The sequence below is a fragment of the Talpa europaea genome (assembly GCF_964194135.1).
Source record: "Talpa europaea genome assembly, chromosome: 7".
Classification (NCBI taxonomy): Eukaryota; Metazoa; Chordata; class Mammalia; order Eulipotyphla; family Talpidae; genus Talpa; species Talpa europaea.
In genome coordinates this window covers 9,108,721-9,122,428 of record NC_140074.1, presented here as the reverse complement: position 1 = coordinate 9,122,428, position 13,708 = coordinate 9,108,721, and the positions used below count along the sequence as shown (strand labels likewise).

The following is a 13,708-nucleotide window of genomic DNA, read 5'->3' as shown; positions in this document are numbered from 1 at the left end:
TTCTGCACAGCAAAAGAGACAATAATAAAAACAAAGAGAAACCCCACCAACTGGGAGAACATTTTTGCACCCAACACTAATGATAAAGGACTGATCACAAAAATCTGCAAAGAGCTGATGAGACTCAGCAATAACAAAGAAAATAATCCAGTCAAAAAATGGGCAGAAGAGCTAAAAAGAAACTTCTCTGAAGAGGAAATGCAAATGGCCAACAGGCATATGAAAAAATGTTCAACATCACTTGTAATCAGGGAAATGCAAATCAAAACTACCATGAGATACCATCTTACACCAGTGAGAATGGCACATATTAAAAAAACTAGCAACAACAAATGCTGGCGAGGGTGTGGAGAAAAAGGAACTCTTCTACACTGTGGTGGGAGTGCCAACTTGTCCAACCACTATGGTGAGCTGTGTGGAGATTTCTGGACCTACTAAACATAGAGCTTCCATATGATCCAGCAATTCCACTCCTAGGTATTTACCCAAAGGACACAGAAACATCAATTCTAAAGAAAACCTGCACCCCTATGTTTATAGCAGCACTATTTACAGTAGCTAAGCTTTGGAAACAGCCCAAATGCCCAAAAATAGATGACTGGATCAAGAAGATGTGGTACATATATACCATGGGATATTACTCAGCATTCAAAAAAGATAAACACATGCAATTTGCAGCAACATGGATGGCGCTGGAAGGGATCATGCTCAGCGAAATAAGCCAAAAAGAAAAAGAAAAATACCGGATGGTCTCACTCATAGCAGGAATCTAGAAAACTTAAATAAGGGACCAGGAAAATGAATAGCTATAAGAAAGTGAATATCAAAATCAACAAAAACTATGAGCCAGAGACACTTTTTGGGGGGTGAGGGGCGGGAGGGGAGGGATTGGGGTCAGAATGGGGGGTTTGCAATTGTATGGGGGAATATAAAAATAAAATTTATTATTTTAAAAAATAATAATAATAATTAGTACCAGGCCCTGTTTTAAGTGTACATACACTTTCAAGGCAACACCACAAATAAATAGTATCACTATACCCGTAACTATGAGAAAATAAAAGTGACTGCTATTTTGTTCAATGTTTTATTTATTGATAATTTTAAACATCTTTGTTTATTTTTTCACAATAGGATTTCTCCCTGCAGACCTTTCCTGTGTCATCTACAGCTCCCCTCAGCAGTGTATTTCAGTGGACTCGCTGTTCTGCACCCCACTCTGTCTCTGGTGAATCCTCTCATCCCCTGCACCTCTGGCCTACACCCCAGTTCCTGCATGCATATATAAATATAATCTTTAAGAAATATTTGAGTTCATAAGGGCAAATGAGAAGCCCTTATAGCATGTACAGAAAGTTCATATGCACATTTGCACACATGCTTCAATTGCTCATTTGTATTTCCTGTTGCCTGTGACCTACAGTGTGATAAAGCAAAAAGAGTATAATATGACTGTTGCCCAAAGAGTCATAAAGAAAAACTCAGAAATAATATACAAGATTAAACACACAGCACACAAATAATCCCATATAAACCCTTGTATAGTCTTAAAACAAACAAAACATATAGCAACACATAAAAATCACATAGCAGATGTATAAACTCATACTCTGAATGTAAACTCATATATGCAAACATAGCTATTAAACAACAATAAGCAAAGGATCAGTCACATTACACAAAAATCATACCAGAAACTCATCATTGCAATCAAAGAACATACATAGTCGCACACATACGTCCTCTTTGAAAATGGCCTCACTCAGCATGGGAGAAGGTTGTCAGTGGGTGAGGCATGCAGGTCGCCTTCAATCACAGGAACCAACACAGTACCTACAAATGAAACACTACCTACAAATGAAACAAACTGTAAACATACACACACACACACACTATACCTGAGACATGTGGGAGACATGCAAATGTAACTCAGAGTCAAATGTAAGCTCATACAAGCCCACATCAGAGTAGATATGAAGACCTCTCACCTCTTGCTGGTCATGGGCAAATATAGCAAATTTCTATTCCAGATTGGCGAGCACATCTGTGCCTCTTAAGTCTCTGCAATTGAACTTACTTAACTATGATGTCTGTCCAAAGATGAAATGTGGGAGTTATAGGAGAGTGGGGCATATATTTGACATCAAAAGGACTGATTAAGAAACCCTAAATTACATGCAAAAATGCCCTAACTGGCCTTATGGGGCCTTTTTAGAGTTATATGTTCTGGGTAATCAAAGAATAAAACTGTGAGTCAATTACACGTCACTCACACAAACAACAAACATATATACACAAATAAAAAACCCATGAAGAAAATGTATCATACCCACAGCAAACAAAACAGACCCATGTGGAATGCACACGCGGACCTCTAGGTACACACTCTGCTTTCCTAGAACTCCTGGCTCACGATTACCTGTTCCACTCCTTGGTAGCTCAAGAATCTTCTAATCAGTGTTTGAGTCTTTGGTTTCTGTTGACACACCAGGAACAACAACAAAATAAAACCACAAAGAAAGCCTTTGTGAGCACGCAGCCTCCTGTACTTTTTGTGTCTTTGCTGGTGCTCCAGAGAGTAGGTAGGAGGAAGCATTATTACAAACCTCAGAGAGGACTTATAAAAAATCCCTAAACTCCCAGTTAAAGAGACTAATTGCCTCACACTCCTATCAGACCTTGGGGAAGAGCCTGTGCAGAGGCTGGAGGGACTGAACTGCTGCAACCACCTGAGAGGGTGCCCAGGCATCGGGGGCAGCCCCTGGGCTGATCAGAGCTCCATGGAGAAGGCTAAGTCATCTTCCAGCACCCATGTTGCTAATGTTCTGAGTTAGCCTCTCCCAACGGCACATTATGCCTTGGGAATAGAAAGTCTGATTCCTCAAACCTTCATACCACTCACACTTGCTACCATGAGGGCGCAAATTTAGCTTCAACTCTACATCTGCAAGACCCTTCTCTACACTGAGAGAGACTTCAGGGCATGGAGGGATGCCTTTTCTATGAGATTACAGAGTGGAGAGATTGGCTCAGTATACAGAGAAAATTGAATCTGGGCTATGCCAGTCAATACTTGTTGACCCTGAGCAAACAGAGTATCCTCTCAAGCTTGTCTCGATCAGCTAACGTGCAGTAGTAATTGCATGGCCATCATGAAGTTATTGAGATTAAATGAGATGATTTGTGCCAAATCACATAATAAATATCAGTTCTTTTTATCATTATCATTGTATAAAAGATAATTATATCTAGACAATTACAAAAGATAAATTATATCTAGAATCACTGACATTGATAAAAGATTGTTAGAGAATGAATGAATGAATTGATTTTTAATTCTTCAGCTCTTAGTAAGAACCAACTCCAACTCCCAGAAAGACCCAATTTGTCCTGCAACAGAACAACAAAATTATATGATTCAAATTTCAGTACATCAGTCAATTCGGTTTCTTTGTTTAACATGTGTTAACTGACATCTCCACTGACTGGATATCTGTAATTTTTTTCAGTTCTAGAAATCCTTTACATAGAAAGGAAAAATGGAAGAATTTCCAATAGAATCTGTGAGAAGTTTGCTGAAAACTATCTAATGCAGCATCCAATAAACTCAGCGGGGATAAGAAGCTTCAGGCTGAGCAGCAGCTATGGTCCACATCATATCTGCTTGTGCCCCACACTGAGCATGGAGGGTGGTAGTCAGCGACATACTCTATGCATACAATTTAAAATGGAAAGTTGGTGGATAAAGTACAATTGCTACAACTGATCCCAAGATGGTAAGTGAAATTCTTTATTGCCTTCCCCTCTCATCCACGTTGTTTTCTTTTATCCTCCTCAACATGGCTGCTGGTCAAGATTGCTTGCTGAGTCAATGTCAGAGCTCTTGATTACCCTGCTCTGTTTACTAATGATAAGGCAGAGATTCAATTGCCTGCTTAATGTTATCATTTATCAATTAAGCACTACTGTTAAATAGTTCTCCATAATTGTGGTCAATTGCTCCTGAATTTAAGAATAGCCCCTTTTGTTGCCCCAAAAGAAAATCCAAAATTTAAGAATGAAAACCTAAGATTATTACCAAGCAGCCATCGTGCTCTAATATCAGGTGACCACACCTGTGTTCCCGGTGAAGCACATCCCCACAAATCAAAGACAAAGACTTCACAGATGGGAAGTGCCCATGGAATGGGAGCCCCATGGGGATAGATCATAGACAAAAGTAGCCACAAAAATAGGAAGTTCCTAAAAGATAAAAAGGGAGATAAACCTAGATGAACTTGGATATGGCTGTGAAATTTTAGGTACAACACCAAAGGCACCATGCATGAAAAAAAAATTCGTAAGTTAGATTTAGGAAAATTAAAAATTTCTGCTCTGCAAAGGCACATATCAAGAGAAAGGGAAGACAAGACACAAATGTGGAGAAAATACTTGCAAAACTAACATCTGATAACATATACAATGTACACTTAAAATTCAACAATCAGAAAACAATTTGATCCAAAAATAACACAGGGACCCTAAAAAAAAAAAAAAAGAAGAAGATATACAGATGACAAATAAGTGCATAAAAATATGTTCGACATATGTCATCAAGAAAGTATGAATTATGAGACTGAGATACTATATATGCCTACTAGAGTAGCCAAAACTGAAACATTGATCACTGCACTAAATTCTGATGAGTATGTGAAGCAACAGAGACTGTCATACCCTACTAGTTAACAGTGATTGAGTTAATTGACACTGGGTCAAATACTTAAAAGTAAGAGGGAACACTACAAAACTTTAGAACAAAAGAAAAAGGAGAAAATATTTGCTTCCTTGGGGTCAGCCAAAATTGATTAGATGATCCATAGAGAATAAATGATAAATTGGACTTCATTGAAGTTCAAAACATTTGCTCTGAGACACCGTTACAAATGAAAAAATGCCACAGATTCAGAAAATGATGTTTGAATATTATATATAAGATGTCTTGTTGGTGGACAACCGACAAATTCTCCTATTCACCATCACACTGACATCACTCTTCATTAGTTCTTATGTTTCCTTTGTGGATTTCTTTGGATTTTCTACATACATGGTCATCTAGTCTGTGGCCTAGATATAGCTTTACTTCCTTTCCAATATGGATAACTATTTAAGTCTTATTGCACCAACTAGCACCTGAAATGCAATGTTCAGTGAGCAGAAAAACTTGTTTTGTTGTCCATTTTATGGGAATCACCTTCCACCTCTAACTGTTCACTAGTGTACTAGAAGGTTCTTGGTAGATGCCCAAGGGTTGAGAAAGTCTCCTCCTCCTCCTAATTTGTCGAGAGGTTTAAATAACAAACATGTATCAAATTTTATTAATTGCTTCTCTATTTAGTGAGATGATCATGTGTTTTTGTCTCTTATTGTATTAATATAGTATATTAATTAACTTTCAATGTTAAGCAAACCTTCCAACCCTAGAACAAATCCCACTTGATCATTGTAAGTAGTCCTTTTTATATACGACTGCAGGCAGTTTGTTACTATTTTACTGAAAAGTGTGTTTCTATATACATATAGTGTATTTGTGTGTCATACGCCTCTCCTATTATTTTGTATGTCTTTGATACCTGACCTCATAGAATGAATTGTGAATTCTACCTTTCTCCTGATTTTTGTGGAAGCACTTATGAAGGCTTGGAACTTCTACTTTAAATCTTTGGTGGAATTCTCCAGTGAATCTGTGCTAAGCCTCTTCTTTTTTGAAAAGCTTAAATTATTCATTTAGTTTCTTGTTCAGTTAGTCAACTAGGATGTTCTATTTACCCTCAATTCTTTTATTTATTAATGTTTTTCCAGGAGTGTGCTCATTTTATCCAAAGATCAAACTAGTTCGTATATAAAAGAATTTACTTATAGTATTTCCTTAATAATAACTAAAATCTTTGTAATAATAGTGGTAACATTCCTCTTTTATACTTCATCTTGTTATTTTAACCTTATGTTTTTCTTAGCATAACTAAAGACTTACCAAATTTGTTGTTTTTTTAGTGTTAACTTATGTATTTACTAATGTTCTTTATTTTTTCTTCATTTTTTTCCTTTTAATCAGCATCTGTATTGAGATACAATTTACATACCATATAATTAACCAGTGTTCAATTCCATGATTTTCAGTTAAACTAATCTCGCCTCCTGCTCTGCAGGCCTCTCAAGGGAGTAGAGAGCCCCAGGTCTTGGGACCAGTGGAGAGTGTGCTGTCCTGGAGGTTGGGGTCCCTGGTGTGGGTCTACACGGGCTGGTACTACCCTGTCTGGGCCATTCTGGGATGTGTGGAGAGGCCCGTTCCATTGCTGGGCTCTTCAGGTTCACAACCTCTCCTCCTCCTCATGACAGGCAGAGGGAGGGAGCATGTCACTGACATTAGGGACACCTCCCCCTGGGATGCCTGAGTTTAGTCCCTTTGGCCCCTGCACAGGATCCTCTCAAGAGGAAGGCAACTAATTGGGCAATTAGTTCTGATTTCTTTTCTAACCAGAGGTTGGGGTTGTGTTCCCCTGGGTGTGATTTGTGTTTGTGTTGGTAAATGTGGATCTTCCTGCTCACTGTGTGGTGCTAGTGAATAGGCATGGAAGGTGTAAAAGATCCTTAGACCACGGAGGCATAAGAGATGCGGGTTCAGCAGCCAGGATGAGGAAGAGTTGTTCCAGATTAGAGCAAGGTGGGGATCATCATGTGGTGAGAGGAGTATTTAATAAGAAGAGGAGAAAGAGAGAGAGAGAGAGAGAGAGAGAGAGAGAGAGAGAGAGAGAGAGAGAGAGAGAGAGAATGTGTTTATGTAGCTTGTAGAGCCAAGTGTTTTAGTGGGTGTCTGACTCACACACGCCCTATCACACACACGGAGCTGTATCATAATTAACTAGAAAGAATTAAAACTGAGGCGCCAGCCTCACCTGCACGAGCTGCACTTCAGGTCCTCAGGGGTCACCGGAGGCTGTGCTGCTGTGGTCAGGGCACATAGGAGTGTTTCCCATCACGTGAGCACCTAGTCCATGCTGATCTAGACCAAGGGGCTGGACTGGCTTGCATGCCGCAGGTGCCTGTGCTGCTGTGTTCGTGCTGCACCTCTTCATGGTAACTGTGTGGTGTATCTGACGTGACTGTCCGTGTGCACAGTAGAGCTTGTTTGGCTGTGTGTGGTTTGGAAGTTGTCTGGCCAACTAGATGTGGTGATTTTGTATTTTTTCAAGCAAATCTATTGTAGTGTAATTAATATTCATAAATCCACAGAATATATACAATTTGATGAGTTTGGATACAGGCAGACACACGGGAGCCTTTCACCACAAGCAGGAGACATATCCATCACCTACTAAAATTTACCTTCATTGTTTGTTTGTACAACATGAATCACTCAATTATATTTTAGTATGCTCTTAATCACTACTCCATGAGAATGCGCCTTGAAAAATGGACTCCCCAAAGGAAGGGCGGTGGCTTATTTACTACAATCTCTCTAGCGCCTAACTCAGCATCTATGTATGTTAAAAAAGATACTAACCCTGATTAACATTGGGGGGCTTTAGGTCACATATTTGTCTACATGACAGCATCAGTGTCCAGGCTGGATGAGGCCCCAGCAGGTGAGAGAGCATCATGGTGTGTCTGCAGAAACACCGTCACTCACATGCTATGTGACCATCTGTCCCTGCTATGTCACGGTTTCTAAGATCCTCACATCTCCTACTTCCCTCTACCCCAGAAGACAGTAAAGCAACATGCGTTGGGAGAACCAGAGCAGCGTGTCCGAGTTCCTCCTCCTGGGGCTCCCCATCCGTCCAGAGCAGCGGGGTCTGTTCTTCGCCCTGTTCCTGGGCATGTACCTGACCACGGTGCTGGGGAACCTGCTCATCATCCTGCTCATCAGGCTGGACTCGCGCCTCCACACCCCCATGTACTTCTTCCTCAGCCACTTGGCCCTCACTGATGTCTCCTTCTCATCTGTCACTGTCCCAAAGCTGCTGTGGAACATGCAGACTCAGGACCTGTCAATCTCCTATCCAGGGTGTATCTCACAGATGTATTTTTATTTGGTTTGTGGTTGTGTGGACAATCTGCTTCTTGCAGTGATGGCCTATGACAGGTATGTGGCCATCTGTCACCCCCTCCACTACACCATCATGATGAGGGAGGAGCTGTGCCTGCTGCTGGTGGCGGGCTCTTGGGTCATCTCCTGTGGCAGTGCCTTGTCCCACACTGTTCTCCTGACTGAGCTGTCATTTTGTGCTGACAACATCATCCCCCACTTTTTCTGTAGTCTCCCCATCCTGGTCAAGCTGTCCTGCTCAAACACCTCTGTCAATGACTTGGTTATATTCATTTCTGGGGCTGTGTTTGTCATCATTCCATTGAGTGGCATCCTGGTGTCTTATGGCTGCATTGGGGCTTCTATCCTGAGAGTCCCCTCTACCAAAGGCATCACCAAAGTCTTCTCCACCTGTGGCTCTCACCTCTCTGTGGTGTTTCTCTTCTATGGAACAATCATGGCGGTCTACTTTGCCCCCTCCTCAAGCAACTCCAATGATGCAGACATGATTGCCTCCTTGATGTATACAGTGGTGACCCCCATGCTGAACCCCTTCATCTACAGCCTACGGAACAAAGACATCAAATTGGCTGTGAGGGCCCTTTGCAGAAAAGATGTCCCTGCTGCCAGGTGAGAGTCACCTGACCATGCTCTTCCACGACTGACCTTGTCAAGATATTCCCCATAACTTGTGTGCTGACCGCCCACGTCCCAATACCTTCAGCTGCTCTTGAAAGGGGGGGTCATGTCATGGATCCAGTCCCTTGCCCGTAGTGATACTTATCATCTGTCTACTCTTACACAACCTTAACTATGGAATTGCCCATGACACACATTGGTTTTTTGTTTTTTTTTCCCAAACTTCTGAGCTCCTAACTCAGTGGTGGGGCTGACCGTGCGTGACGGTGGCACTGTTGTCTCTGTTCCAGGAGGAGATGAGTCCTTGCTAGATAACAAAGCACATCACCACCTCTCTGAAAATAAATGACACCAGGTTTCAGGCTTCCATTTCAAAGAGGAAAGTTGGATGTGTTCAGAATAGCTTACATCTGTCTGTTTGATGCAGGTCTGAAGATACCCACTTCTAATAAATGCACAAGTTCATAATTCATGCACACAAAAATACTGGCTGCATGATCACTATGTGCCAGCTGGTTTTCTAGGTTCTGGGGAATAAGAGGAAGGATAAAATAGTTTTCTCCTAGAAATTTTAGTTTAGTGATAAAAATTTCCTGTATGCATTATGTTAGGAGAACTCCACATGTTGATAGGTTATGTTTTTATTTCATTCATTTCATAATAATTTCTGATTTCCCTTTTTATTTCCTCATTGGCTCAAGGGTTGTGTTATTTTGTTACCAAATATTTGGGCCTTTTCTAGATATCTTTATACTATTGATGTCTAATTTAGGTGCATTGTGCTTAGAAAGCCTACATTATATGATTTAAATACTATTAAATGTATTGAGATCAGTTTTATAATAGAATATGGTGTGTCTTCCTAGTAATAATTCAATAAACCCAATTTCTTCTTCCCTTCCCTGTTATCACTACTAGCATTCATTTCACTGTACAGAGCATATATAAGCATATTCATATAGTAATACATAAAATATGCACATAAGTAAAATTGAGTCATTGCTACCATTATATTTAGGATAATATAATCTTTTACAACTTGAAAGAATAAAAATAAATAAATGCTTTATATACTTTTACTTATTCCTTCCCCAAAGCTCCTTTTTTATGTAAACTGAGATTCTGATCTGTATTACCTTCCTTACCTCTAAAGAACTTTTAACACTTCTTGTAAGGCAGATCTACTGGCAACAAATTCCTTCAATTTTTGTGTGTCTGAGGAAGTTTTTAACCCCCCTTACAATGTTGAAAAATTTTTCAGGAGGTCTCCCTGGTGGTGCAAGGGGTTAAGTACAACACAGGGAAGCTATCTGCAGCCTCTGCAGCACAAATTCCATCCCTGGCCTGGGAGCTACCCACATGGCGCAGCAGATCTCTCTTGTCTTGCCCGCTGCTCCCCTCAGCAGTGTATTTCAGTAGCTCTGCCTGTTCTGCTCCCCACTCTGTCTCTGGTGATTCCTCTCACTCCCTGCACCTCTGGCCTGTACCCTAGTTCTTGTATGCATAAATAAATAAATCTTTAAAACATTAATTCCAAAGGGCACCTGCATCCCTATGTCTATAGCAGCACTGTTTACAATAGATAAGCTTTGGAAACAACCCAAATGCCCCCAAACAGATGAATGGATCAAGAAGATGTGGTACATATACACCACGGAATATTACTCAGCAATCATAAAAGATAAAGTCATGCCATTTGCAGCAACATGGATGGAGCTGGAAGGAATCATGCTCAGCGAAATAAGCCAGAAACAAAAAGAAAAATACTGGATGGTCTCACTCATAGCAGGAATCTAGAAAACCAAAATAAGGGACCAGGAAAAAGAATAACTATAAGAAAGAAAAAATCAAAATCAACAAACAACTATGAACCAGAGACACACTATGGGGGGGTGGGGAAAGGAGGGATTGGAGTCAAAATAAGGGGGTTGCAATTGTATGGGGAATATAAAAGTAAAAAAAAAGAATTATATAAAATAACATATTAAATAAATAAATAAATCTTTAAAACAAAAGAACAGAAAATTTTTTCAGGGTACAGAGCTATGACTCCCAAGTCCCTTACATACAACACCCAAAACGGAAGGGCACAGGCATTCAAAAAGATGCTGCTCTTTGGGGGTCAGTGTATTCTATAAATGTCAATGACAGACTTTATAGTTTTATTGCTTAACTAATATTCAAATTTTCTATATCTTACAATGTTCTATCTTCTTTTTCTCTTAAGTATTTAGGGGAGTATTGAACTACAGATGATAGTGATTGTAAAGTTATCTGTTATCTTCAAATTCTATCAGTTTTTGATTTAAATATCTGGAGTTCTATTATTAAGTGCACACATATTTAGGACTATTTTTACTGGTTCATGAATATGAATGTGTCAGAAGCCCAAGAAACATGAAGGGGAGACTGGGGACACTTTTTTTTAAAAAAAGATTTATTTATGTATATAAGAACTGGGGTACAAGCCAGAGGTGCAGGGGGTGAGAGGATTCATTAGAGACAATGGGGAACAGAACAGGCGGATCTACTGAGATACACTGCTGAGAGGAGCAGCGGGTGAAGCAGGAGAGATCTGCTGCACCCTATTGGTAGCTCCCTGGCCAGCCAGGGATAGAACCCATGCTGCAGAGGGTGAGGATAGCTTCATAGTTCTTGCTTAATTAACCCCTTGTGCCACCAGGGACACCCCTTGTGCCCATGGAGACACTTTCTGAAGGAAGGAATTTTTCTCCAAGTACAACTGTCTCACATTGAGTTCTGTGTTCATCAGGTGGCAGGTCAGAGATTCCCACATGGAAAACTACACAGAGGCCCATCCTTGTTGCCGCCCCACCCCACTTCCTGTTTCCTGTCACCTGTTCTAACTGCTCATCCTGTTTGTTCCCCCGACCCCAGAGAGCTCATTCAAACTTCCAGGCACAGAGAAGCCAATAGAGATTTTTGCAACTATGTCTGTCCTTTTAACCAACTGCTTTTTGTTTTAGGGTGTTTTGTGTCTTTTTGTGTTTCTATAAGCCTTGGGATATGGCACACTCAGGAGAGCCATCGCTCCACCCAGTGGGGCTGTTTATTGCACAGGCTTGCCAGTCATCTGCAAAGGTTTGCACTTAATGTTCGTGGAAGTATGTGCTTAGAGGTCAATCCCAAGAGCAGGAAGGCAGGGGATGAGGTTCGTGAAGTGTTGAAGGTGAATGTGGGCCAACTGGGGTCACATTCGAAGTTCCCTGGAGATTTGTGGGTTAACTTTCCAATGGACTCCATGAAGTTGTTAGTAAGAGGAACTGCAAAACTGTTAATTCCATTCCTTGATGGAGATCTGAATTCTGATTTCTGTGCTCCCAGACCCTCCCCCACCCATTAACCTCCTAGGTCACACAACTTTGCAGGAAACATGAATAAAGTGGGCCCCTTGGGCAGCTTCCCACACATCTGGGGAAACTGGGTGCTCAGTTAAGTTCCCCACCAAGGGAGAAATGGTGGATAGGGGAGGACTCTCCTGGAATGGAGCTGTATGATTTGGGTGATGGATGATGCACGTAGAGTGAAACTGTTCTTACCCTCTCTCATGTGTCTATTCTTGGATTTTTTCCCCCACTAATAATGAGCTGGAAATTCTCCACTAAATTCCCAGACTGTCACACAGAACTCTGACTTATGTGGCATTGTCAAAACTGCGACTTGTTAGGTGACAATGGTAGAAAACTCTTGTTCTGCCCTCTTGCTGATGTCCCTTTTTCTTTTTTAAAGATTTATTTATTTATTTATTTATACAAGCACTGGGTACAGTCAGAAGTGTGGGAGGGTGAGAGAATTCACCAGAGCCAGAGCAGGGAACAGAACAGGCAGACTGATGAAGTACACTGCTGAGGTGCAGCAGGTGCGGCAGGAGAGGTCTGTGCGCCATGTGGGACCCTTGCCGGCGGCCGAGGATAGAACCGGTGCTGTAGAGGCTGCGGGCAGCTTCACAGCCCAGCGCTCAACTGCTGCGCCACCGGGGAGGCACTGATGTCCCTTTTTCTTGTTCCCACTGACCTTGGTGGACCCCATAGGATTTCCTCCATACATCCTATGCAGCTGTGAATGAGATGGTTTTACTTCTGCCTCTCTAATCTGCACAAAAGGCCACTTCCTGAAGAGTCTAAATGAGCACAGAGCCATCCAGCCTGGGGGTGTCCCTTTACATGTTTACACAGGGGTACACATGCTGGCTGATTCACTGAAATGTGTATCACATGGTTGTATTGTTCTGTGGGGGGTGCTTAGGTCTTTCTCATGGAGAAGCAGGACTTGAAAAATTAAACTTTGAAAATCGAGTCATTCAAAAACCATCAATGCTATAATATTAAGATATTTATCCAATTATAGATTATAGATATGCTTATCTTTTGCTGGAATATACAAAGATAATGACAGTAAGTTGACATGTACCTGATGCTTTAGCATGAGTGATTTAATATAGTCTTAATAGAAACATGAATATTTATACCACTAGCATCTGCATTTATAACAAGTAAAACAAGGTTGAGGGAAGTTACTTTACTTATTTACGGTCAACATTGGGTGACTGGAAAGCCCAAAGCATTGGGTACACTGGCCTTGGGGGACATCATGTCAGCTGCTACCTGGTTGGAACTACAGGGAGAGGAGCCCAGGGTCCCCCTGATACCTGGGACATCCTCTCACATGCTCAGGTGACTCCACCAACTCAGTCCCTCCAGCCTCTATGCAGGCTCCTCCCTAAGGTCTGGCAAGAACTGGAAACAATTAAGTGACTGTCTTTCCTTAACCAGGAGCTCAGGGACCTTGCTCTTGTCCTCTCAGTGGTTTATAAAGTCGTGTCCTCCTGGCTGTTCTCTGGCATCAGGGACAGACACAGCAATCTCGGGAGGTGATGGACTCACAGAGGATGTCTTCGAAGTATTTATTGCTGGTCTTCTCTCGACAGCAGCTGAGGACTCTGACACCGATTAGAAGGTGCCTGATGTAACAAGAAATGACACA

General features: G+C 41.3%; 1 protein-coding gene across 1 annotated transcript; it reads left to right on the top strand.

Moving 5' to 3' along the window:
• Window positions 1-7,757: 7,757 nt before the first annotated feature.
• Window positions 7,758-8,699, top strand: LOC311172804 (olfactory receptor 1J4-like; the record flags this gene model as incomplete). The annotated part of the gene is made up of 1 exon (XM_084236332.1): window positions 7,758-8,699. One exon carries the CDS (start codon window positions 7,758-7,760, stop codon window positions 8,697-8,699), a length of 942 nt encoding a protein of 313 aa, XP_084092458.1.
• Between the last annotated feature and the right edge of the window lie 5,009 nt (window positions 8,700-13,708).